General features: G+C 34.6%; 2 protein-coding genes and 1 pseudogene across 2 annotated transcripts; 2 read left to right on the top strand and 1 right to left on the bottom strand.

Annotated features, from left to right (window-relative positions):
- Nucleotides 1–2: 2 nt before the first annotated feature.
- Nucleotides 3–1,190, top strand: LOC123207857 (annotated as a pseudogene).
- A 937-nt stretch (nucleotides 1,191–2,127) lies between these two features.
- On the bottom strand, nucleotides 2,128–9,260 carry LOC123207853 (auxin response factor 5-like). The gene is made up of 15 exons (XM_044625354.1): nucleotides 8,790–9,260; nucleotides 8,021–8,677; nucleotides 7,619–7,731; nucleotides 6,697–6,795; nucleotides 6,531–6,587; nucleotides 6,218–6,370; nucleotides 6,045–6,129; nucleotides 5,791–5,881; nucleotides 5,192–5,356; nucleotides 4,960–5,082; nucleotides 4,685–4,760; nucleotides 4,413–4,548; nucleotides 3,028–4,325; nucleotides 2,568–2,758; nucleotides 2,128–2,469 (listed from the first exon to the last, which is right to left on the bottom strand). The coding sequence occupies exons 2-15, from the start codon at nucleotides 8,133–8,135 to the stop codon at nucleotides 2,319–2,321; spliced, it is 2,853 nt and encodes a 950-aa protein (XP_044481289.1). The 5' UTR covers nucleotides 8,136–8,677; nucleotides 8,790–9,260; the 3' UTR covers nucleotides 2,128–2,318.
- An 11,925-nt stretch (nucleotides 9,261–21,185) lies between these two features.
- On the top strand, nucleotides 21,186–22,587 carry LOC123207855 (auxin-induced protein 6B-like). Its single transcript, XM_044625356.1, has one exon. It carries the CDS (start codon nucleotides 21,282–21,284, stop codon nucleotides 21,720–21,722), a length of 441 nt encoding a protein of 146 aa, XP_044481291.1. The 5' UTR covers nucleotides 21,186–21,281; the 3' UTR covers nucleotides 21,723–22,587.
- The last annotated feature ends 4,790 nt before the right edge of the window (nucleotides 22,588–27,377 follow it).

Consider the following 27,377-nt stretch of genomic DNA (forward strand, 5'->3'; position numbering starts at 1 on the left):
AAATGGTAGCATCTGTGGGGCATACATGTGAGAAATCTGTTGATTTGTTGACTCAGTATATGAGTTACAAGGTATCCGGGCCTTGTCCTGATGATTGGAGCTTGGTCAGAAGCTGATTTTGCGTGGATGCGAGCCTTTGCCTAGAAGGAGATGCTTTGCTAAGTCTATTCCTAAGGTGGGTCTTCAATCTTTTCCTAATTCTCTTTGGAAACCTGTTAATGATAAAATTGTTACTTGGAGTGGTCTTGGCTGTAAGAGTTTTAATTGTTCTAATAGTAAAAAGTTGAGTAGGGAATGTGTTGGTTGTTTTGATTTGGTTAATGGGTATGAGAATCAAAGATATGTTTACGCCAGAGGCAAGAATGATTTTCTTATTGATGATGTGTTAGGTTTGGGAAGTGGAGGAATTAGAATAGGGTTTGATATTGGAGGTGGGTCTGGTACTTTTGCTGCTAGAATGGCTGGGAGAAATGTGACTGTGATCACTAATACATTGAATGTTGATGCTCCATATAGTGAATTTATTGCTGCAAGAGGGCTGTTTCCCCTGTATTTGAGTTTAGATCATAGGTTCCCTTTTTATGATAATGTGTTTGATTTGGTTCACGCATCTAGTGGATTAGATGTTGGAGGCAAACCTGAGAAATTGGAGTTCTTAATGTTTGATCTCGACCGAATTCTGAGGGCTGGTGGCTTGTTTTGGTTGGACAACTTTTACTGTGCTGATGATGAGAAGAAGAGGATTTTGACTCGTTTGATAGAACAATTTGGGTATAATAAACTAAAGTGGGTTGTGGGGGAAAAGGCAGATAATGGAAAATCCGAAGTGTATCTGTCTGCTGTTCTACAAAAGCCAGTGAGAGTGTCATGAGACGGTGAAAAGGTAAGCATACTGTTTAATGTATCTAGCCTTATGGACACGGAATTAGTGTTAGTTCATTGTCTCAGAGATCCTCATGAAATTCATTTGAATGTGGAATAAGTGATGTTTCTGTTCCCCTAACAGAGGTGGGGATGATAATCTGTTCTATAGTTGAAAAAGCTTTTATCTATTTTACTTCATAAATCTGTCAATATTTTAGATTTTTCACTTTCTCTGAGAATTTTTAGTCTATGTTCTCATGTCTGAAGTCTGATCCAATTAGCGAATTTATTGTTTTCAGATGGGAATACAGATGAACCTTGTTTAATGGCTGATTTGCAGTATGTTATTTAAATCTGTTAAATGCGTTGGGTGCTTCTGGACTTGTGTGGTCTCCTCAAATTTGCTATCTAGTTGTAGTCAATAATTTCACTGGTCCTTGCCTTTTTATCTTTATCCTCATTTGATGAAGCAATTGCACTATATACAGCCATCCCTATTCCTGGTTTTTGTTTTGAGATTTACAAACCTTAGAAAAATCACACTTCAAAAATTAGCTATTGAGATTAGAGAGTCTAACATCATATAACATCTGGAATCCTAGCATACTATCACGCTTTAAAGTCCTGACGTCCATGCGGACCAACTATACATTAGCTATACTTCCTAATATTGTAGTTGTTTGGATTGTCAATAGTTGTTAAAATTGGTATTAGAATCATCTCCACGTCTTCCAACATACATGCTGCACGATTGTAGTTGGAAGACGTGGAGATGAGTCTAATACCAAATAATACGAATCTTAAGAGAATCATACCTCAAAAACTAACTGTTAAAATTTAAAAGTCTATAACTATAAAAACCCCACACTAAAAGCTATACTTCTCATTGTGAAATCCAAATCTTATACCTTGTACTTGAAATCTTAATAATATATATGGTTTTCTTTTCTTCTTCTTAAAACCCTGCATTAAGGAATCTTGAGTGATTAATCGAGGCACATTTAGTATGCACCCCCTACACCTGCTGAAAGGACTGAGTTAAGGTTTATCTTCTTTCTCGTGGAGCACTATTACCATGTATGTGATGTAGTTTATCTCCATTTTTGTGCTTGAATTTTCTTTTGCTATTTTCACATAAATTTTCATTTTGGAATTGGGTATTTATGGCATTGCCCGATAAGGTACAGGTCCTGCCCAGATTATTCCTATTTCCTAATCAGGAGAAAGGCAAAATCACCTTTCATCTTCTGATAAGCATTAATATGATGATACTAATATTAGTAGTTTCATTTCCTCTACTCTTAACAAATGTAAAAATAAAGGTGATGGCCTCTACATCTTTCCTTGAAGCAATGTTCACAGCACCATCCATATATTTTGCCAGTGGGTATCACATAATAATCACAAGGCCTTCTCCTTCCATAAACAACGCAGTAAGCAAGAAAATCTGGGATTCACTGAGCGCCACTTCGACCACCACCTGCCGTGGAACATTCAATGCGTTGCATCGCAGCACTGTTGAGAAGCTTCATTCCCTCTTCACTCATCTGCTTAACTTCTTGAGGTGACAGAATCCTGATGCACCGGACACACCCAACAAATTCTCTGTATGCAAGCATGGAATCAACACCATCAAAAACTTAGCACTGGAATGAAACACCAAAATTTTTTACGTGGAATTGCACTTAATAATCAACACTTACTCCCAAGGATCATCTCCGATAAGTAAAACGTCGTTTTCATAATCTACGTACACCAGTTTCCATTCAGAGCCTCGCGGGTCACTTAGCAGACCCTCAAGTCCAAACATTTGCTCAATGGCAGAGCATAGTTCATCATAATTTTTAAAAGTCGTGACATCAATGGACCTCCCAACGGATCCTGCCTTTTGAACCTGTCAGCCAGACAGAATTTGATATCCATTGGTTAAGTGCCATTAAAATTTAAAAACAATAATGATTCAGGATAAAGTTTGTATAGCAGGTGAATGAAGATTCAGCCCATCGCTGACTTTTGTCAGTAAGCAGCCTTGCCAACCTGATGTTTCTCCGAGGAAACTCAGACATTCAATACAAATGAATTCATAATTTGAAGTCCATGAATTTATAAGCAATCTATAGGGCATGATATAATATGTATAATGAGAAGGTAGAATTTTAGTACCTTGGTATATGTCCGCACAGGCAGAGCTACTGGCTGCCACGAGGCATTTTGCAATAGACCGCTCTCATCAAATTCCACATTACTTGAAGATGTGCCACCTGAGTTGTCTTGGAAGTCCTGCTTAGAGACAGCCTGAGAATCTGCTAGGCTTGCAGAAGTAATCTGAGATTGGACATCCTGGCTGGAGCCGAAATTGTTAATTAAACAGTTACAAGGATTCTGGAAATTAGCATCCTTCAATGTACAGAACCCATCCATAATTGTACTTGAGATGGAATGATCAATCATAGCGCTTGCACCATTAGTAGCATCAATGTTAACACAGGTGTAAGTCCCACTTTGATTATTGCTAGCATCCGACAGATCCCTCAACGCATTGGAGTTTAGGCCACAGGGATTGAGCTGAGCAAATGGAGTATACAGGTCAACTTGGGTTGAGAATGTCAGATTATTCAGATGATGATCCCACATTTCCTGGCCTGGTGAAGGTAAAGGGGGATTGATTACTTCAGGGAACACTGCTGAAGGGTCTGGCATTCCAGACATGGTTAATGGCCCTGTTGTTTTACCATACATACCAGCAAGTGATTGACAAGAGGTGTGCAACATCCATTCATCAGTGTCAATGAAAGGAAGTAATCCATTCAGATTACCAGAATCATATTGGGGTACATTAATCTGTGGCCCGTGCAATGCAGCTGATCCCTGTTGTGACTGCATTGACCAAGGACTGGTTTGCAACTGCATTGGAGCCTGGTTCAGGGTATGGCACGTAAGCTGGTTTACTAAGATCTGTGGATTTAGAGGACTAGTCACCAGTTTTTCCATGCTGCTCTCTCCCATAGAAGTTAAATGAATAAGCTGATCAGCTGATTGCTCAGGCTCTGATCCGAAATTGTCATTATTAGTTCCAGCTGATGTTTGCTTCTCACATTTGCTTGGGGGATTTGGTTTCAATGAACTTATATTTGTGGCATCATTTTGGTCAACACATAATCGAGAACTATTTTGGTTTTCTATCCTTGCATTTTCTGACTGGACATGCTGAGGTTTCTGATTCACTACAGCCTGCAGGGTCTTTGCCTCTTCTGCTGGTACTGGAGCTCCCTTGGCATTGGACGATTGTTGCAGAGAAGCAGCACAGGTTCCAGAACTATTACCAAGCTGAGGTTTCAACATCATCTTGATTAATTGCTCAGAACACAGGTTTGATAACGGAGAGTATGGCATAACCCCATTTCCAATCTCAGGACAGATGAGAGGCCTTTTCAATAAATTTCCAAACTCAGTTTCTGTTCCTGGGACCACAATTATGGCAGAAAGATAGGTATCTAACAAACACAAACAGACACTGAACAAATTAGCAATAAACAGACAAAACTCACCTAAAAATCCAGAAGAAAATGGTCGTTTAAGGCCTGATGTCAGAGACGGAAATATGAATAGACTTTCAGGAGTCTCGATTTCCCATGGACTAACCCTTTTCTGCTTATCACTACAACCTGGCTCATCCCACTCTACCTGTTACAAAGCAGAAATCTGGGTCAACTGTCAAACCGGAAAACTACACACAGGACCAGCTTTTACAACCAAGAACATAATGAAGAAATTCATGTCAGATCAGAATTGAATGACATCTAGAAATAATCTACTGTACCTGAAGATTCCGCCATTTGGAACCAGGCCACCTCAGTGGATCCAAATCACTAACCCCAACAATTGTTCCCATAAATCTGTGGAAAACAAGAGAAAAGATTAACAAACCATAACAGAAGCAGAAACAGAAGAGATGAGATATCAGATTCCATTTTTTGCAATGTGAAAAGTGCAATACATTTACTGGAAGCAGATGAGAAATTCTGTTACTACCACCCTTTCTTCTCAAGATACCTAAACCTAGAATGAATAAGTAGTCAACACCAGAAACAATACCTCCGTTTACCCGACTCCTCTGTTTCAAACATCATTCCAAACCGCATACCAACAGAAATTTGGGTCCCAAATACAGACTTTCTATATTTAGCCACAGGAATAACGAATTCTGCAGGGCATGCCCTACAAGATAGCATGATCAAGGACAAGTTTCAAGAATCAACAAGTTATGGAGAAAGAGGGTAACCGCAACTGGGAACAGAATAAGTCAAATAATCTATGTTATACAAACCTTGGGTTGTAGAAAACAGTAAATGGGCTACGATTGGAGGCAGCATAAGCTGCAGCAGCAAGCACACCAATGTGCATGCTATCGGCTGATAATACCGAAGAAGGTAATGCTGTTTGTTGGCGATTTGCATGCCTTACACCAACCAATAACTGTGATTTTTCATCCCTTCCAACATGAAACGAACTACAGTGAGATAATCATGTTCGTATAATTTTTATTGTGAATTCATTAAACAATCCTGAAAAGCATAATTTGTCTTGAACCCATTAAAGTAATTTATTACCTGTTTAAGCACAAATTGTCAACATAATAGTTTCCTAAATAAGTCAGCTACGTAACTAGACTATTAAGCATTTATAACACCACATGAAGGAATTAACTGAATAAAAAGTTTTCCACATAGCAAATTGAGTCAAGTTTCATCACACAAACTAGGCCAATTACAGCAGATTCCATTTTATAGAAATCACATAACCAAACCAAGCAATGATTTCATGAGAGTTATTGGGTAAAATGAGGCCACAACAAGAAAAAGTACTTATTCACATTGAATGAGCAAGAACAAATGACATATTTACATAACCAACGTAGGAAGTTACCTAATAAATAAAACAGAATCACCAGCTCTGAGCCTTTTAGACCCAACAAACAAACTCCACCCTGTTGTGAGAAGGTGCCTTTTTGGCTGCCCTGCATAAAGCAAAATACTATGATCATACTGACGCCGATCAACTGCCAAGAATATACTTAGAAAATATGAATTATCTGAATTCCAGAAGCACTTCTTCCATGCATTATCAAATTAACAGCAATATATAATAATATCAAAAATTATAAAGAAAAGCATCCTCACCGCGGTATATATGGCGAAATGTCCAGGTATTATCATGCAGGTCACGAACAACAAGTTCTTGTGTTGGCGGTTGCATTGAATAATCCTGAAAGAAATATAATTCCATGCTTAAATATAAATACACCATTCCGTCATTACTGCTTGCAAGGTTTTCCACCAGAGATAATGCTCACCAATGGAGGAAAGAGCTTTTCTGCAGCTCTACGTGGCACTGAGAAGCCACCATGTGTGCTTGTATCACTTGCAGTCAGAGTTTTGCAGAAAAATTCGGTTGGATGTTTGCTGGGCTCTAGTCCAAGGTCCGGTATCAGGAAGATGTCCTTTTCCTTTTTTTTAAAAGAAAAAAACATGTTTTATGAGAACAGTATAAACATATGCAATTCTTACTGGGAATTTGATGGTCTGCCAATATACATTTCTAAGGCTTCAATATTTCATATCGATACATTCAAGAACTTTCTTAAAAGGTAGGAAGATCAAACTTACAGAATTCAATGGCTGAAGACTCATTTGGGCATAGACTTCATCCGAATCTTTGTCTGCCTATAACAGATTGCATATAACAGATTAGAATATGTGGAAAATGGATGGCTTAATGCCGTAAACTAGTACTATATAGAGAGGAAATTTATAATCAGCCAACAAGACATACATGTAAGGTAACATTGTGAACTTGGCACAACAACTGAGATGGAAGATTAGGATAGTTGGGAATTTGAGAGGTTGCCGATCTCTTAGTAGATGCTGCCACCTGATCAATCAATAAAAATTTTCATAAATTACAAATGACGGAAAAGTGGCAATTAGAAAACTAGAATGCTCTTATTTTCACACTGAATATGGTTTTCAAAACACTCTCACTACATTATCGCTTCCAGTTGTATTATTACTAATACATCTTGTAGTTTATACTTAATATTGAACTCCTTTAATCACAAACTATGAGAGAAATCTGGCAACTTTTTATTACTAAAATGATAACACCTGATTCTCCCAAAAAGTAAGGAAAATGTCACAGAAGTCTCATTCAAAGGCACATGCATGCCAATATTCTCCGAATTAATTCCCACAGAAAGCCAGAGTAAAACAAGAAGTAAAACAGATACGAGCAACGTTAGTGTCATGTCCCCAAGGGATAGCTTGAGTGACAAAAAAGAAAGTTTCATATATAGGAGAAAATGGGTTCAAGTCTCCTCACATTTCAAGATTTAAAAAAAAAAAGTTGGTCCCTTGGCTTCTTATGAACCAGCCAAAAGGCCTGTATATTTGCTCAAGGGAAACAACCAATTCTCCGTTAAAGCCATGACAAGGAAGCAAAATATAATGGGGCTATCCAGCTGGTATGTAACATGTAATCTTTCAAAAATGCTTAAACCTTACCTCAGAATCTCACAAAAAGAAGAAGAAGAATTTCATTGACCAAAAAACCGATTGAATACCCACAGGTTGCTTCCTCATACTTTTATATCATAAAACAAAGGTTTTTTTAACTATTTATATATTTTCTGGTAGCCAAATAGTATATATTTCTGTATAGAGAAGCAAAAGAACAAGAATTAGAAATACATGCAGACCTGTTCACTATGTCCCTGAGGGAAGTAATACACATGACTACCCGGATGAGGCAAAGAAACAATGGGACCTGCGCAGGCATGCCATAGCTCCGAATTCATAGCTTTCCTTGCCCCTGAAATCAACCAAGACAAGTTTTTTATACGATAAGACTCCGGCAATGCTTCTTCAAAACTACATTAAGTGCATCAAGACAGTTAAAAATTATAAATAATTGGCCATCAAAACCATTTTGTTTAACTTAGGTATGCTCAAAAGATGACTATTGAAACCTTTTATACATTTCAATTCACAGAAAAAAGGGAAAATTTTAACGCAAAGCAAAAATTAAATTTGTGAAGCAAGCCAAACCAACAATCTTGAAATGCTTCTTAAAAAGCATGTGTTGAAAATGCAAAACAAACCAGACTGATCCTGCATTTCTTTCAACAACTTCATTTCCTCGAGCAAAGTAGTTTGTGCTCGACCAACCAAGCCTCCAGCTTTGATCTTCTCTTCAACAGAGCCCATCATCTTCATAACAAAACGCAAAATTCAAAAGCTAAAGCCTTTTACCCATATTTCATTTGTCTTTTTCTTTTATTCCAATCTTCCAAAACTAGGATCGACCCATGTCATGGAATCTACGGTTGTTGACAATCAACCAATAAAAGTAAGCAAAAGTCCAAAGTCAAGGAACAAAGCCTGCAGAAAAGGTTGGTAGCTACTGAAAAAAAAAAAAAAATTCTACAAAGTGGGTGGGGCTATAACGCAACCAAAAAAAAAAAAAAACCATCAGTTTGCATCGAAGCACGCCAACCAAAGTATGAACCGTCTCCCTTTCTTCTTGTTTTTATCTCCTTCAAAGAAACCGACCTTTCAATGAAACCCACTCATCGTCATAATAACACAACTGAACTGATTCCTTCTTTAAGCCAAAAGCCTCAACATCACCCCCTCCTTCTCTCTCTTTCTCTGTCTACATAAAGTAGCTATATACTTGGTTCAAACCGGAAAGAGTATGCATGCTCTTATCCTGCTCACACACCTTCAGTAAAAGGCGATTCCCTTGCAGCTTCAAACTGTGTATAAATATTTAAAGATCAAATGATAGAATGAATTATAAAGAAATACAAAAAGCAGAGCAACACCAAGCAAACACGAAAACTCAACAGTACTTGAACTGTTACACACCGTATCCAAAAGAGAAAAGAAAGTTTTTATCTTTCAAAAAGGAAGGAGGCCAGTCTATATTGTCTCGGTAGATGGCGCATTGTAGCATGTGGGTTAGGAGTATCACCTCACTTTCAGCTTTTGCTTACCTTACCTCCATTTCTTTTCCTGCTCTATTTTGAAAATCTTCGCAAAATCATATCATGATATCATGCATTATATTTACACCTCATTTTAAATTCTTTAGCTAAAGAGACATATAATTGAACAGTAATTGAAGCAAACTAAAAAGAAAGGAAAAAGGGTTGTCTCTATGCTTTTGCGCTTGATATTTGACCGTTCATTACGCATGCAGTTCACGCCAAATTAATAGTGGCAGAGCCAGAGGCGCAGGTTAACCTGTGAAACGTGTCACTAGGCCGAGTAATGGGTCGTGGCTGGCGGGCGCCGATTCTCATTACAGTACAGATAGTTGTAATAATGTTGATTCATTGATTATTATGATCATCCCTTCATCATTCATGCCAAGAGCCTTCTTTAGGCATAATAGTTAACAGGGGATTTTGCAGATAAAGCAGGCATATTTTGTTGGGTTGAAAATGGAAGATATTTCATATTTGTATCAAAATGACAAAGATTATTTGGTGGGTGGAGCACTCCTGGGACAATCTGCTAATAAAGGGCAAAACAGAAAGAGGGAGAGAGAGCTTGAGGTTTTCCGAATGAGATAAATCAGTCAGACTCAGTCATGCTGTGAACATGACATGATGATAATATGAAACGATGTATTTGCATGGTTGAATACGCAAGGAAACAAGCCTCACGTACGTATCCCCATTCGTATATAGAGATTTCCTACAGTGTAAAATGGGCAAAAAATCAGCCCTTGTTCTACCAAGTACGAAATTCAAATCTTAGACTTAACCAAATCTTCTTAAAATTAGGAATGTCTAATATTCGGCAGGCCCGAAAGGTGGTAAGAGGATTCCCCTAAGAACAGGAATAAGGACGACTTCAATCCGTCTTCTCCCTTATCCGTCTCTTTTCTAGTTCATTCGTCTCCTGTGTAATTCTTATCATATGTAAGAATTATAATATGTTTATGCTTTTAATAAATATTTTATTATTTATATGTAATAATAGGATAAGAGGGAGAAAAAAATTTTCTAGCAAAGATGATGACAAGAAGTAGATGGGAATTTTTTCTCTAAGAAGTGGATGAGTTTTTCTAATATCTTCGTATAAAGATGGAACAGAAATAATACAAAAATTCCTTCTATCAAGATAAGAGTGGGATGAAGATAAAAGATTACAATATTTGACTTTTTTTTTTTTTAATTTCATTACTAATTTTTTATTCATCTTAATATATCAATCATTTTCTAATGTATCGGATTGCTGGACATGACATAATGTATTATATGATGTTATTTCCCATATCAAGGTTGGTGAGAAACAGTGATTCGGCAAAATTTAAAACTAAAGTTCTCAAATCTTCACGAAGGAAAAGCAATCTTGTCAACTTTTTTTAATCGCCAATCCCCAGACACGTTATTTTGTATAGGAAACGTAAACAGCGCATGCATTTACATGGATGTGGGTCATTCGTGATGGGAAGGTTGGGATTTGATTTGGTTTGGAGATCGAGCGGCACGCGAGCTTAGAGTTGGAGGGGCCTCCAGTCCACTCTGGTGCACATAATTCAATGGCTTTGGAACATAAACTCGCCGTATCCTCCTCAGCTTAATTTTTAACTCTAAAACGATGCGTTTAACCCAAAACCCATCAGTCTTCTTCAAAGCACACATTGGGTTCCAGTTCATTCCACCGTATAAACCTTACTGCTTGACCTAGGGCTGCAGACGAGCCGGCCTCGTCAACTTTGAGACCTCTAGTGGTCCAACTTTGCTTCCTTTGACCAAGCGATATCACACAGCAAAATCAAGATTAGTCTTGTTGATGGGAAGTGAGTTAAAATTGATGAAGAGGGGCCTCCGAGATCGAGTCTGGGATCCACTGTTCCACGACATGATGTGAAGGGACCATTGAGTTGCAATAACAAAATGCTGGCTTCATCGGGGCCCTGATTCATCCCTTTGAAAGATTTATATTATAACAAGTTATATATGCATTCGATCTAAGGGAAGAAATTTCAATTTAAATTCAATTCGATTCAAATCTTATCTTTTTAATATTATTGTATCAAAGTATGTTTTGTTGATTTTTTTTCTTCATTATTCGTTTTGGATTTGAATGATTTTTTTCTTTTACAATTTCAAACAAGTCGATATAACATTCTAACTAGTTTAATATATTAATTACTATCAAGATACTATCTACCCATCATAGTTTTGTTTGTACAATTTACAAATTAACATACATCTTAACAATCCACTAACGAGATTTAGCACTTTGTCTCAATATCATTCAAAAGCACACGTAAAATTAGTTTAAATATGATTTAAAATATTTCAATTAAATAATTTGATCCACTCCTAAGATATTACTCATTTTGTCATTCTAATTTTATTTTTATATTTAACACCTATATTGTAACTTAAAAGTTTTTATGCTTTTTTAATCAGACAATATAATGTAACTATATTTATTCAATGTCTCCCGCATGCCTTGCGGATAAGATATATGATATAACTGCATTCAAACTCCATCCGATAATAAGACTCGAATACACCCATTTTTCTTCCCCTAATAATTGAAACTAGGCAACGCGCCATGATTTTGCACTAGGAAAAAATAAAGGGGTGGGAGAAATGATTCCATGGCATATCAGGCCTTGTTAAATAAAGAAAATGCGAGATAGACAGAAGAATATTGATGTATAAGAGACAAAATTCCATGCCCAATCATGGCCGCTCTTGTGGACCGATGATAGAGTGTTGTTATTATTATAGTTACGTCAAGTCCTGGAAAGGGTCCCGTTTCGGTCAAGTTGGTAAACGATGATGAAAAGTGAAAAGCAATGCAAACACTCAGAGAGTAGTGATGGCATCTCTACAGACAGATAGGTCAGGTGGTGACTGGTGAGTATACTCATAAATTTGACAGAGAAAGAGAGCATAACGTAAGCCAAAAGCATAAAAAATGTCAACAAGGCGGAGGTGGGAAAGGGCGTCCAGTCCAGAGATGATTGTTGGAAGTGAAAGAAGAGCTAGCGTGGTATGGGTGGGGGGACATCGAAGCAGTATTGTAAGGTGTAGGGATGTAAGCAGACATTTGCTTCTGAATCTTCTGACTTCTGACCACTCACTACTCCATTCCGTCTCCAGCTCTTCTTTTCTCTTTTATGGCTTGTGGGCCGAGATTCAAGGCTGCTTTATTGGCTGTTCTATAATAGATGCGAAAAAGTGCCTTTCCTTTTGTCTCTCTCTTGTCTCTACCCATTCGTTTTCCATCCCACTATTTTCATCGTCAATTCTGTCTCTGGTTTTGCATCAATGATGCTGCCCTTTAGTCAAAATGCCTTACAACTTTAACAAGTAATCACAATTTGTTATAGCTTTAATTAATGTTTGATTCGGTATGAGATATTTGAACAAGTAAAATTCAAATTGATTAAAATATTAGTGTTTAAATTGTCTTAAATCAGATATAACATAAATTTATTTTCTGAGTTTAATTTGAATCTCATTTTATCTATTTCGAATAGACTTTATTAAATTAAAACCAATTTTAAGTGAATCTTGTTTGGACTTGGCATCGATTGAATTCAACTATAGTTTTAATGTTAAGTATGACATATTCTATCTTTATAATTCGTTTTTTGGTGAAAGTTTGATCAAAATCCAGCAAAAATAATTATTCTTCAGCTAATATAAAAAAAAGCCTTGAATGTCCATCATTCTCTAGAGTAGGTTAAGTTTGGGCTTAACATAGAGTGGATTTGATTTAGATTGAGTTTAAGATCAATTAGAACTTACATTAAATCTATAATATTTAATTTAAATTCAAATTTATTTAAAAAAATAAATAATATTATCAATAAGATAAATAATATTATTAAATTGATAAATCTGAGTCATCTCGTATCAGAACCACCCAGAGTTCTGTCAAGACCACTGCCTTGGAACATTCTTTCACTATCCTTTTGGGCCATAGTCCTGAACATGGCAACAAGAGGCCTAATTGACAACAGTCCCAAATTCAAAGCCCAAATGGACGGGTCTATTAGATATTTACACTCTTTATTCAAGCCAAGATCCACACCAGAGCACAAGCTTCACCTGACTAAAACCCTAAAAGGGGAACCCGGGTCTCGTCGGGACGAACTGGAAGGGTTTTAGAGTAGCAGAAGCTAGAGTACATAGAGCAGAAATATTTCGTCTCTGAAAATTGTGGTGATTGGGTTTAAACTAGAGCTGTAAATGGGGAGATTGAAAGTATGAGATGCTAATTTAGTTCTCTGCTTTTCAAGTTCGTTTTTACACCCCTAACTGCTTTTGATTTTTTTCTAAAATGTTTTGTTTAATTACAGCTAATGTATCTTTTTTTATTTTTTGAATCTTGTTCTTAATTTCGCTTCTCTTATGACACATGAACTTGTAGGAATTAGTTTACATGGGTATTTCGTGTTTGGTATATTTCAACATTGATTTGGATTAATTTCTGTTGAAGCCATTGGGATTTCATGATCTGTTAACGAGCTTATGAGGCCATTTTCGAAGTCTGATACTTGTTTATATATCAAATTTTTACTCATTAGTCTAGCCTGGCGTTTATGCCCATCGGTCTTGTTATAATTTTCTTAGTTTGTTTTATATTGCAGATTTAGTGAAATATTTGATGGTGTTGTACTGGCTTACGATGTCAACATTCTGGATGAAAGTGCAAAAATCCTTTCTGGGATTCATCCGTATTTTGGTGTGAGGCTAAAAGCAGAGCTCTTACTTTTTTCTCCAAAACCAAATATGCTCTTAGGTGGGTTTTTCAGGATCTTTCACATTCTTTACTACTCATTATCTTATATTGTTATGAACATACAATTGTTTTCATTATTTAAGCTACTATCAAATTAGGAAAATATTATGAATTTCATATGGTTTAAAAAAATATGATTTTCCAAGGATGCATAGCAGTACATAATCTTAATCATCGTTGCACATCAGTCATCTTGCACATTCATTTGGTTTCTAATAATGTTCCTATTTCAGAAGGAAAAGTAGTGAGGCTTACACAAGAGTCCATTCATGTTATTGTTCTTGAGTTTTCGTCTGCTACTATAGTAGATGATGACATATGAGATGAGTTCTACTATAAAATTGTATGTACTACATATTATTTTGTTTTGGTGTTCTTGGCATTCTCTCCCTTATTTCTCTGGATTGATTTTACAACTGTTTCTGTGGAAAGTCAATAAAGATTACTTACAAAACTTCCTTATTTCAAACTTAGAAACATGGTGAAGAAGTTTTTGCTAGCAGATCCCATAAGCAGCATGTGATAACGGTTGGAACCATGATACGATTTCTGGTCAAGAGGTGACACATTGCGTTTCTAGATTTGTATTTTACTTGCCCTAATAGCTTCCTATAGGAAGTACTCTTTTATTTGCGATTGAGTGACAGTATGCTTAATATCTAAAGATCAATTTAAACTCTGTTTTGATGGTATGCTTCATGTATGAGGCTTAAACTTAGATTTTATATTGCTTGATCTCTTACCCCTTCATATTTGCAGTTTTGATGAGGAAATCCTTCACATCTTTGGATCCTTAAGTCCAGCTCAAACAGGTAGCATCCGTTGGTTGGATAGGAAATCAGAAGATGTTTCAGTTGATAGGTTTAAACTTATCTTGGACTCCTAGCACCTTGAAGTTTTAAAACCTGCAAAACCTTGATCCTAGTACACCTGCTTATGACTATAATTGCTATATGATTATGTAGGAGTACTAGGAAGAGGAGGGAGGGTTTGGAGATAACAGAAATGCTGGACAATGGGATCATTGGCGATGGAGCATCTTCATTGAGCAACGACCATTGGATGAAAGAAGCATAGATAAGCCGAAGATCATTAGAATTTGCTGTGGATTTCTCATTTGTGTAAGGCATTTTCTTGTCTAGGTATCTTTACAATTATTTAGATTAACTAGTCCGATTATTATTAAAGATTCTAATTTTTTTTGGTTAGTGTTGAATTGTCTTGTGATTTTCCCTTTAATCCCAATGTTTGCTGGTTTCAGGTCTGAAAGCTTTGTACTAGTATAAACTCAGACTTCATAGCCAATTAGCCATGTTTACTACCACCTGGTGGGTTCAATATGATGATCTCTGGATTTCGATTGGGCGATTCTCCTCTTTTTGTGGATGTAGTAACACATGTAGATTTCAATTGGTCTATTCATAGGACTGATGACTTCACATGTGAAATCCTTATTCTATTATCACATTCATTTCTGAGAACCCTGCAAACAAAGAAGGAGAATAAGGCTTAGCAAAAGATAATGGGCTCAGAGTTGCTGGAGCTTAACTCAAAACTTGGGCATAATCACATTATGTAAAGTCAAAGTAAAAGTCTGAACACACTGCTTTGATTGTGTGAAATAGGTTTCTTTTGTTCAAGATAATTTAAGTCTAAACATATGAATTGGCTTGTCTATTTTCCTATTTGCAAGACTAATTATGCCCTATGAGCTCTGTTTTATTTGAAAAACATCAAAATGAGTCCCCGGATTTGTTCTTTCGATACCATTTGCTATCGATTGTGTCTGTTTTAGTATTCCTTTGTGTATTTTGCTTTCACTTGCTATTACAACTCAGGGCATGCATAGGTTGAGTAGAAGTTGCATGCTTGGATATAGCAGGCTGATTCCCACTTGACGCAATCGATCGACAGGTGAAATTTTGTTCTTGCTAAACAAAATTGTTCGGTTTCCTTTCAGATCTCAGGACAGCCATTTAGAGCTATTTTAAAATTTTTGATATAGCCGAACTGAAAACTCATTAAAAAGTTGGCGCTTCATTTGCTTTGTACATTTGACCTACTACTAACATCGATATATAAATTACAAGTTACTTTTAAATGAATACTTCATAGCTTCTTTCCCTAGTGATACGATTCATATTCCCTCTCCCCCCCGGTAATAATAAGTCCATACATCTTGTAACCGACTGATAGAAGAAAGCAGAGTTGCTTCTGAGGATATATTGTTACTATTTTCTGGTAAGACTGCACCAAGGGTATAATGCAAGATAATTTTGTATGTATTAAATCTTTCGGCAAGGCCCATCAAGGGATGGATCATGCCCCAATAATTTCTATGGTAGAGGGGATTCAAACCAAACTGGCTTAGTTTCGAATTTATGTTTGACTCAAACAATTTGAGTTTGAGATGAAACTTTAGTTTGATAGTTTGATTTGAGTTCAAAGGTTTATCAATAATTTTTTATCGAAGGTTTTATTTTTTTTACAATTTTTTTTTTTTGATGACTTGTTTGTCTTCTCAAATATCATTATTTATTATTCAAGTCAATTTGAATTTGAATTCAAATTGAAGTTAACTGTTTCAAATTTTAATTGAATTTGAGTTAGCTTATTTTCAAGTTTAACTAGATTCGAATTTACTACAAGATTATAAGGTAGTAATTAATCTAATAACTATTAAATTATGTAACTAAAGAGTTTTGAAATTTATATATTATCAAAAGAATTCGAACCCGTACTCTCATGGTGACGCCCAACTTCTTTGTCCCTTAACTAGTACTTCGGGGCAGCACTTAATATATTATTGTTACAGCTAGCAATACTTTGCCTTTGTTAACATCCTAGTCATCTGCAAAAAGACACTTTGAGATTATTTCAGATAAGGATTTTATATAAAGAATAGGTCTCTTCCCTTTCACGGGATTGGCCAATCCATATAATTATACAACTAATGGAATGGGACTGTGACATTAAGGGATAAATCCACCGTCCAAAATGTGGTCAGAAAAGCTGGAACAAAAAGAGAGGATAGATTTTTGCTTTGGAGAGTGCGCTGACATAACAAAAGCAGAAGCTCTGGATTAAAAATAATATGATTAGTCCGTTCTGATGGGTTCTCTAGTTAATACGGTTGTACTGAAATGAGTAGATAGTGCACTTTCTATCTGGGCTGTCTTCTCCTTTAGGTTGCATGGATAGTGGATTACAAGCTGTACAAATAATGAGGTCTGGCCGTGTACGGTTCTCCATCTTCCTCAATCACAATATTTCTCACCGTAGGCACTTGCACCTCTGTCATGACATGGATTAATGAGAGAACAAGTTATTTTTATTTGATTCTTCTTTTTTCCTTGGTGACTCTACTCCTCATCTCATCTTACTATTTACTGTTTCAGTCTAACTCTATTCAAATTAATTATTTTGAATTCAAATAAATTTAAATTAACAACTATTCAGATAAGCTCGAATTCAACCTTAGTTTATTATCTTAATGATTCTAAATAAGCTTAACTTACAGACAATTATGCATAGAAAGAAGACTCCGCCGGTGAGCTTAACACACTGTATGCTTAAATTTGGCATTCAATGTTATAGATAGTTCAACTTCATAATAAATGGCATGCATGCAACTTGGAGAAAAGATTATTTTTTAGCAAGTGGATTTTTTCTTATTATGCAGCACCGCACCAACCTCCAAAAAGTAACCTTGTCTTCTACCTCTTCCATCCCACGAACGGGATCAGGAACCAACCAAAGAGGTCGGCAGATTTGGAACCAGCTTCTTCTTTTTTATATTGAGTCGATTGGTTTTATTTAACTACACAAAATTTAGTGCATATTTTCAATCGTCAAGTACGTTAAAATCCTAATAAAGTTGTCGATACAGTGTTTTTAAAATTGCATCTAATTGTACAAGATTAATGGATGAGGATGATGATGATCAAATACAATGTTCTGAACAATGGAATCGTAAAAATATAATCTTGGGCTGTCATGTTTTGAGTTCGTGTTGATGAAGAAGCTGTCAAAGATCTAAGAAACCCGGCATATGTATCTTCTCATACTAAGTGTAATTATTTGTTTAGTGTGCATTCAAGGCAGGGGTGGCTTAGATTCAAACCACGCTGAGTATGGGGTTGAATCAAGTTTGGATTGACTCTATAATACTCATCTCGAATTCAAACTCATTTGAACTAGTATATAGTATTATTAAAGGATTGTCGATGTCATTAAAGAGGTGAAAAATATGACCGATCAAATGAATAATATCACTAGATAGATAAGTGAGTCAAGCTATTGAACTAAAATTTTAACTCAAGATTAACGGATCGGATCCATGCCTAACTGATACAGGTGGATATAAACTAAACCAAGTCTGATCATCTCTTGATTTAAGTTTGATTCAGATAAAAACTGGTTCAACTCAATTTAGCTCAAGTTTTACTTAAATTCATAGTTTAAATTTGTAGTTTGGATTTGTAGCTAGAGTTGGACTTGAATTTGTGATTCAAGTTTGCAACTCATTAACATGCAAGATGATGTTATTGTACCCAATCATGTACAAAAACAAAAATAACGTCATTTTGTAAATGAGTTATAAACTCGAACCATGAATCTAAATCATAAGTTTACGTTATGAATTAAACAAAACTAAATTGAACATCTCTAACTCTAATTTAACTAAGTTTAAAAAACGAACCAACTCTTTTAACTATACTCGGTTCAAAGTTAAATTAAACAAATTTGAATTAAACCGAACTGAGTCAAGCCGGCTTATGAAAGAAGCCAAAGCTGAAAGACACCCACACGTTTGCTTGCATTTTAAAGTGTTTGATAGCTTAACCACGCCAGGAATAATGAAGACAAATCACCTAAGCCAGCCAAGCTAACTTTCATACGCCGAAAGTTGGTGAAATATAAATCCAAATTACAAGCGTCTGTTCGTGCTCAACAAATGCTTGTTATTTTGTCTCTAAACAGGCCGTGCATGTGCCAGTGAAGTGATTATACTATACAATTATTTCTCATTAGCATGCCTTGTCGGCCTTAATCCAAATTTATTTACCAATCCAAAAGCTTGGTGGATGATGAAAAACGATAAAACAGATTCCTTCCCACAACACTGCCGACAGATCATTCTGTCCACCTTCCATTACTAATTTACACATCTTTTATAGGCCAGAGCGTATTACACAGAATGCAAGCAATTCATGAGTCTGAGAATTACAAAAAGAAAAGTCACCCCATTGGAGAAGGAGAGGGTGGGTCCGTGAGCGCGAGTGAGGCCCGTGACATAGTTCAATACAACTAAGCAGTTGCGAACCTAGACTTTACTTTTCTCTCAAGAACTTCCCAGGTCCTCAATTGTATTATCCATTTTAATAAAATAATAAGAAAATTTTATTGGCCTATTTGGCGGTGGGGGACTCTTTCTTCATGCTTCCAAGAATAGAAGACAACCCCGTGGCAGCTTTACACAATCACGTGGCATAAATGTGCAGAATTGAAGCCCAGTCAACCATTGCTGCCACGACATTTGTTATAACTATGAGAGCATATTATCTTCGAACCTAAAAGATGGTTTGAGTACTTAAAAAAGGAAATTTAAAATTTTTTAATATTATATCAATATTAAAATTTTAAAATTTATCTTATTTAATATAATTAATTTTAATTTAAGATGACGATTCAATTTAAATAAAGTTTTTTATTATAAAAAAAATTCTTATCTTATAATCTAGGATTCTAATCTACTAATCTTAACGTATTGAATTATAAAGTTATTATTTGAATTAAAATTTAATTAATATATTAATCTTATAAATATAAAAATTATCCAAGAGGAGATAAATCCGAACGAAAATATAGAAATTTAATATTACATCACTTTAGTAGATATCATGTCTAACTCTTATTTTACATCACCGTAGTAAATATCAAACTTAACTATCTAATTCTCAACACCATAATTGTAAAATATCTTCCATAGAATTATTAATTATATATATCAGTTGATGATAAAAAATTTTATCAATAATAATTTATCACGTGATTATACATTATTGTTTATACTCGAATTTGTACTTATTATTTAAACAAGTAGTTTTACACATTTTTATAATCTAAATGGATACATAAGAATTATATAATTACAATTTTAGCCATCCCTAATATCAGCAAATATTCTCCAAATCTTCCTACAATTTTTGTCTTAACAAAAGCAAAGAAAATAAAAACAATTTTGAAAACAAAAGAAAACAAAATTGGACAATTTTTAGTGCATGATACAGTCTATTTGTTATTATAGAAAGATTATATTCCATTATTTTCTGCTAAAAATCGAATTATTTCAAACATTGAATTGAACAATGATCCTTAAATCTTAACAAGTGGGGTACTAAAATTGGTTCTGTGACATTTTGGGCGCATGTACCCTCACTGACATTACATACATGTGGACCCATGTATGTGATTGGATCATTCGATGATCAATGAAGTGCCACGTGTTATGATCATAGAGGAATGATTAGAAAAATAAGTTTGGAAGGGGGTAAATAGAGTGATTGGGAGGAAAGACTTTGGCAGTTTGTTTTCAGCCACACAAAGAAGAGGAAAGAATGGGGCATCCTTGCACATGGTGCATTGTTAGATATGGAGAGGAGAAATATGGAACGGGATTCTTTTGGGAAAAATTACCTTTTAAATTTTTGGTAAATTTGAACTACTTTAGAACGAATTTGCATTTGCATGTGGTGGTGGATTACAACTTTTAATAAATTATAATCAAATCAAATCGAGATTAACAAATATCAGTTCGAACTTAATTTAAATTCAAAACTTTAATTTGTGTTCGGCTTGTACATGCTAATATACGATGCACTATATAAAAAAATATCATTTGAGAAGCAGAAAGTGAGGTGAGCTTCATTGTTGGTATTGATATTAAGTCGAGTTTAATTTGATTACCTTAAAGATTATTGAATAATAAATGATTATTATATTTATTAAGATTAACATGTATTAATATTTATTATATTGTGTTTTGTTGGTAGTAATAAAATAATATTAATATGTTATTTTACTTTAATACCCTTATAAAAATTATTGTTAATAAATTAAATTAAGATTATATTTGGTGAAACTAACTTGTTTTATGTTAAAGTTTTTTATTTGTGTACATTCTAAAATTATCTTCATGTTAATAATAAAGTTTGGTTTTTTATGTTATCAAATTATGAATTTTTTCATTTGATATATTTTTTGAAAAATATTTTCAACAATTTTTTCTTTTCTTATTATTATTTGCTAACTAGAGCCGATCTTTATTTGTACTTGACACGACTTATTAATTTGCATGCCACTCAAATATTTAAATGTGGAAATGCAACGACGGAAATTTTTTTAATGTAATTAATTTCAATATGGAGGGCAAATTCGCCAGCGTGAATCTTTATAAACCTTGACGTTCGCATTGTCCCAATCCCCCAATATTCTCTCTTATTATCACTGTTGTCAAGAGTAACTGAAACGGAAGCCAAACAGACCATACTTTCCCTTGCTCTCTCGTCTAGGAAAATGTCTGCCGGAATTGGAAAATGCAGCAAAATCCGTCACATTGTCAGGCTAAGGCAATTTCTACGGAGGTGGCGTAACAAGGCCCGCATGTCGGCTAATCACATACCCCCACCAGACGTCCCCGCCGGACACGTGGCGGTGTACGTTGGCGGCAGTTACAGGAGATTCGTGGTGCGTGCGACGTACCTCAACCATCCCGTCTTCTGGAAACTGCTTGTCCAAGCTGAAGAAGAATACGGATTCACTAACCAGGGTCCTTTGGCTTTCCCATGTGACGAGTCCGTGTTTGAAGAAGTGCTTCGATTCGTTTCACGGTCGTCGGAATCCGGACGCTCTTCTCGGTTCGTGAATCTAGAGGATTTTCAGAGAAACTGCCACGTGGGCATCAAGAAAAGACTTGATTTTTTGATTGAATCTCAACCTCTTCTCCATGGGAAATAAGGTAAAATATAATAATAAAGTTAAAATGGTTTGATTCTGACCCGGGTCTGACTCAGTCCGAGTTATCTCGCTCGTTGGTTTCAACGGAAGATTGGAAACGGAATCTTCAAGCTTAAAAGTTCAAGTACAGAGGCCGAGTTCATGTATGTGATTGACTCGGTTGAGTTGAGTTTAGTAATTCTTGTGGTTAATACTAATTCTTATGGCTTTATTCTGGCATAAATGTATGTTAAATTGGGTGGCGAGCTAAGATTTGAGCAGAGTCATAATATAAAATACTCCGGAGAATTCGTGGAGATGGCAGAATGAGGTGGGTGAATTATCCACCGAGTCGTCCCGGGTTCTGAATAGGAGTAAACAAGACTTGAAGAGGAAGGCGAAGAAGAAAAAAGAGCTCAAATTTGTAAATTTATGTGATTTATTGATTGTTTTTTCTTTATAATTTTTAAAATGAAATATTGCAGAGAAACTCTGGTATGATTCTCCATTATTGAATATTTTTATAGAAATAGAATGATGAGCCCTTGTGGGATGTTATAATGGCAACAAGCCACGTGAAAGCAGAGAGTCTGCCATTTTGCTCTGTTTTTCTCCTGGTTTCAACTCAAGTTTGTCTTCCACTTTGAATTGACACCCTTGCTTGGCCTGAATTCAAGCTGAATCCGAACGCAGGTTGGCTTGAATGTATAATCAGAGGGATGTCTAATGAGAGCGCTCAAGCTGGTGAGCTGGGATTTAGGAAAGTTCGAGTTTGGGCTTAGCCTAGGCTTAAAGTTTAAAGTTCGAAGTTCGTCTTATATATATGGTTCGAATTTATAACTAGCTTTAATAATAATCAGAATGAAGTTATTTTTTATTGTTAAAATAATATTATTTTATCGATTATTTAGATGGATTCAATTCAAACTCAAGCCAATCGAATGATTAATTCATGAATTGTATCAAGTCAAACTTCTCATAACTTGAGTTTGCTCAATTTTCAGAGGAACCTAGAACCCTAACTCGTGTTCGACTTGAGCTTTACCTATTTGAAAAAGAAAACATGGTACACAATCTGTTGAAAAGGACATGACACATTATACTGAACAAAAAGAAAGAAAACAATGTGATAACTCTGACTTTCAAGCTCCTAGTGCTTGAAAGTGGATGCCATAATTTAATTTTTTCAGAGTCCCTGTCCAGAAAGCGATGGCTGAGATTTGAGAGGAGGTTCCGAAAGTAGTAGAAAGCAGGAGTAGTGGAGAATTATGGCGACTTAAACTGGAAGAACGTATTTTCAGGCAAAGTCTAATTTGTTGCAGAAACTAGATTAGATTGGTGGTGGTGGACGGTCCCAAATCAAGTTTCCAGTATTAGGGTGTGATCGAAATGGAATGAGATTTGGGCAAATCCATTATCATCTGTTAAAAACAAAAAAGAAAGTTGGACGGTTTGGTAATGGCTTACTTCTGACCAAGCCCAACATAGCCCAAGGCACTTCTGGTTGCTATTGGGTTCTCAAAAGTGTGCTGTGTGGGTTTACACAGACCCAACTTAGCAATGCAGAATTCCAATGTGCATGTCTCACTATCAGTTGATCCTAGGCCCACCATTAGATAGGCTTATCTAAAAAACCAATTCAAGATTATCAAAAAAGACAATAAACACAGATTTAAAAATAATTTAATCTTAAATTCGATCAAAACTAATATGAACTTGATTTGTTCAATTTAAACTCGAATAGTTTAGATCAAATTCAACCCTAATTGAAGTGCAATATCACATTAATTAGAAGATATAGTTCAAGCAATATAACTTTTTCTTTACTAATTGCGGTGATGTTGATGAATTACAATCCAGGTTCCAGTTTGTATGCTCTTCACTAAAATTCACCAACCTTTTCGGTTTGCATTTACATAGAAGTAGGAATAATGATCTTATTATTGGTGAAGAGTTTTGAAAGACAGCATTGATAACACTGCCGGTTGGTGGGGGCACAAGAAGGTTGCAGGAGCTCTGTGAGTTAGCCAATAGGAATAGCAGTACGTACGGTAATGGTGGGGAATCAGGTTTGGACAGACAAAATTAAATTTCTGCCGTCTTCACCGTGCTTGAAGCCTGGCTGGTTAAACTCATGACCGGATGTTTCATGTGGGCGTCAATAATGCACAAACATGCTCCAAAAGGATCCGTCCAAGATAGGGAGGAAAATTTGGCTCCCCAATCCGACTCCCTAGCCCGCCCTTCCTCGAACAAGATAAGGATTTCTGATGAAAAAGTAGATGAAAATAACTAAAATCTATGTGATAAAGACAAATATGAAAATATTTATCAATTTATTATATATAAATAATTATTATATTTGATAAAAATAAGTAGGTATAAATAATTATTATGTTTGATTAAAAATAATAAAATAATATGAATAAATTAATTTACTTAAATACCCTTAGGTATACTTATTTTAAAATATTTTTTTTTATATTACTTGTTAGATTAATTGAAAATGAGGTTAATTTTATCCTAAAAAATATAATTATAATAAAATCAAGATTATCTTAATAATATTTTAAAACTTAAGATGAAAATGGTAATCAAATTATCACTTATATTATCTGTCATAATATTATTGATAATAAAATATTACTGTAATTTTTTATTACTGACAAACTAAACAAAGTAATTTAAGTAATAAAAAATAAATTATCAAAATAATCTATATTGACTGAAACCAAATAACCCTTTAATGTATTATTAGCCATAAAAAGTCATGAATTATTAAAATATCTCTTTAGCACCTTATAATTTTTTTTTTTTTTATGAAGAAGAAGAAAAAGGAAATTTTCTCGATGGGTGAGAAGACTGCTAGAGCTAAATTCGAATCGAGTTTATTTAAACTTAAGTCTAATAATTCAATATTTTTGAATTCAAGCTTTAAGAGTATTTGACTTGTAAAATAGATGAGTTTGAAAATTTTGATACAAATTGACCAAAACAATTAATTTTTTTATCAATATACATCAAAACAATATCCTTTTTGTATAAAACTGAACTCAAAACTTAATTCAAGTTCGACTTCTTTTAAACGAGTTAAACTCGAACACCTTTAAAATGAGTTTAACAAACATATACTTGATTTCACTAAAATGAATTTGAATTCAGTTCAATTTGAATTTACTTATAAAAATTGCCCATGTCAAGGATAGTTTTCCTCAAAACCATGAAAGTAAAAAATCTTTAATAAGTCAAGAAGGGTGACGAGATTGAGTCAATACACTATAACCTGATTTACCCTATCTCAACTACCAAATCTCCAATTGCAGTTAAAACATCCGACTGTAGCATCACAGAATTCTCTTGTTTTGACTTTAAATTCATGGGATTTGCCTGGATATGGTACCCAAATCAAAATCAATCAATTAAAGTAAAAATCCCTAATAAAAATTTCATAGCTTTTCGTTTTCCCATTGTTGGGCCAACCTGTCTCTGTCACATTCTGTTTTGGATTATTACAGAGACACGTTAATGGTAGAAATGGCCTCTCTTTTGTCTTTTGGTTATCTTTCAACTCTTCATCAAATCCCTGAATCAGAAGATGAATTATTAGGGAATTGAAACTTGATTTTGGAACCAACCTATTTTAAAGCTAATTGCAAAGTTAGATTGGACCCTTATTTTGCTTTCCTCAAATTCAAACCCATGATTGAATTTATTAACGTTGTTTTAATCGTTATTCTTACAATTCTCCCATAAAAGATATTGATAATAAATTTATATTAATTTAAGACTTTTGACTTTTGTGTGATGTGGGTACGAAATTTTTTATATCAACATAATTTTTGACTAAAGTACTTAAAAAGAACATTTGATATTGTCTTTATAATCAGTATTAATATTGATGTTTGTTCTATTTCTACGTAACAAACCTTTTAAAATTATGAGTTATGATCTATTTTGATCTTCATTAATCTTAGTCTTGAAAAAAAAGATAGAAAGAGATTAAAAAAAAAAAAAAACTCTGGATTTGTAATTGAGATGAAATTTTTTGTCATCCGCATGGTCCACCACCCATGGCTCAAGGCAACAAATGCCAAATAAAGGACTATAACGTTGAATTGAGGGCATTAATAATGGTAATAAGATCAGCCGAAAAAAAGGAAAAATATACGATCATGATCTCCATTGGGGGCATCAAAAGCAAAGAAAAAGTGCAGTGCAAGACAGAAGTACCAGACTCCCCCAAATCGAATCCAAGGAAAACAAAAACCTCATTCACTTTGAGAAATCAGAGGCCATAATTCATAAAAGCTGTCTTCAGTAAGATTGGATCCTCATTCCAAAAAAAATCACTTTCTTTGGCACTTCCTTCACCGGTTACACTCGCTGATATGATATCTTATAATTGAATTTAAATTAAATTAAATTTATATTTAATTTGATTTACATAAAACCAAATTTTAATTTTAATTTATTTTAAAGGTATTTAAATTTTAAATTAATGCTGTAAACTCAAAATTTAAAAAGAATTTGACTTTAATAGCCTTGTCAAAACTAACCCGTGCATGCACGTGCGTTCCAACAGATTGTTTCCGTTTTTACACGTCATTTTACATTATTATATAAACATGCGTGCAAAATAATGTGACTTAATTAATACTACTTACTAAATTACAATAGATTTTGGTGACAATCTTAAGGCACATCTGTATTTCCTAACAACTATCCAATCTCATTTTGGTAAATAGTAATATTTTATTCGAAGATGCTTATTCGTTTTAGCTGTCAATGGAATTTTTTCTTTTACGATTCTTGCCAACAAGGAACCATCCCTTTAACTTCTTTAACCTTTTTTTTTTTTTTTTTTAAATAACTTTTTGTTTGCTTTTTAATACCTTTTGTGGTTGTGGTGACAGCAATACAAATTAATCTTTTAAAAATTAATAAAATTATCTATTCGAGATTAAACATGGGCGGATTCAAATTCATTTTAAATCAATAAAGCTTAGTTTTGAGTTCGAATTTGTTTGAGTAAGGGTTCTCATAGATGATGAAAACTAAGAATCGTTAATAAAGTCTAGTTTTGAATTCGAATTTGTTTGAATCAATAAACGGTTCTCGCGAGCCAAACACGACTCACTTGAACCCTTAGCAAAAGTCAGTGTTTCTAACTTTACCTAAATATAGGATTAGATTCAAAGTAAGTTTGTTTGGGTTCAAGACAAGTTTAGTTTGGATGAGCCTGAACATGAGTTCAAGACAACAAATACAAACTCGATCACAAACATATGAGGGAGGGAGCTCAACAAACCTGAACCCAAACCCGAGTCAAGTCTAGTCCAAAATAAGTCGAAAATGAGTTGGGCCCTATTCAAACGTGACTCGACTTGTTTTCAACCCTAATTGAGACTATTCTAACTATAATTCCACTCATTTCAAGATGAAAACCAAATCAATACTGGCCTAATTTAGCTCAAATATAACCTATAAAGGGGTGTAAGAAGATAATGTTAGATTGTATTCAAGGTGAGCTCGAATAAGACCGTATTTATGTTTTAAAATATTAACTTAAAATCAACAAATTAAGATTCAAACTTACCTCAAATATAATTTTACTTTAAATTTATTATAAGCTAATATCAATTTAAATATTTAAATTAACGAAAAAATTTAATTTAT

Source organism: Mangifera indica, unplaced genomic scaffold (genome assembly GCF_011075055.1).
Source record: "Mangifera indica cultivar Alphonso unplaced genomic scaffold, CATAS_Mindica_2.1 Un_0112, whole genome shotgun sequence".
Taxonomy (NCBI): Eukaryota; Viridiplantae; Streptophyta; class Magnoliopsida; order Sapindales; family Anacardiaceae; genus Mangifera; species Mangifera indica.

Excerpts from the sequence above, each read along its gene's own strand:
- LOC123207853 (XM_044625354.1), bottom strand. The coding sequence starts at position 8,135 with ATGAAGATGATGGGCTCTGTTGAAGAGAAGATCAAAGCTGGAGGCTTG. Across the intron at positions 5,357-5,790 it reads GATTCTGTTTTATTTATTAG|GGATGAAAAATCACAGTTAT; the intron begins GTAACTTCCTAC and ends TCATGTTGGAAG. Across the intron at positions 2,759-3,027 it reads CTGTGCGGACATATACCAAG|GTTCAAAAGGCAGGATCCGT; the intron begins GTACTAAAATTC and ends TCTGGCTGACAG.
- LOC123207855 (XM_044625356.1), top strand. The coding sequence starts at position 21,282 with ATGTCTGCCGGAATTGGAAAATGCAGCAAAATCCGTCACATTGTCAGG.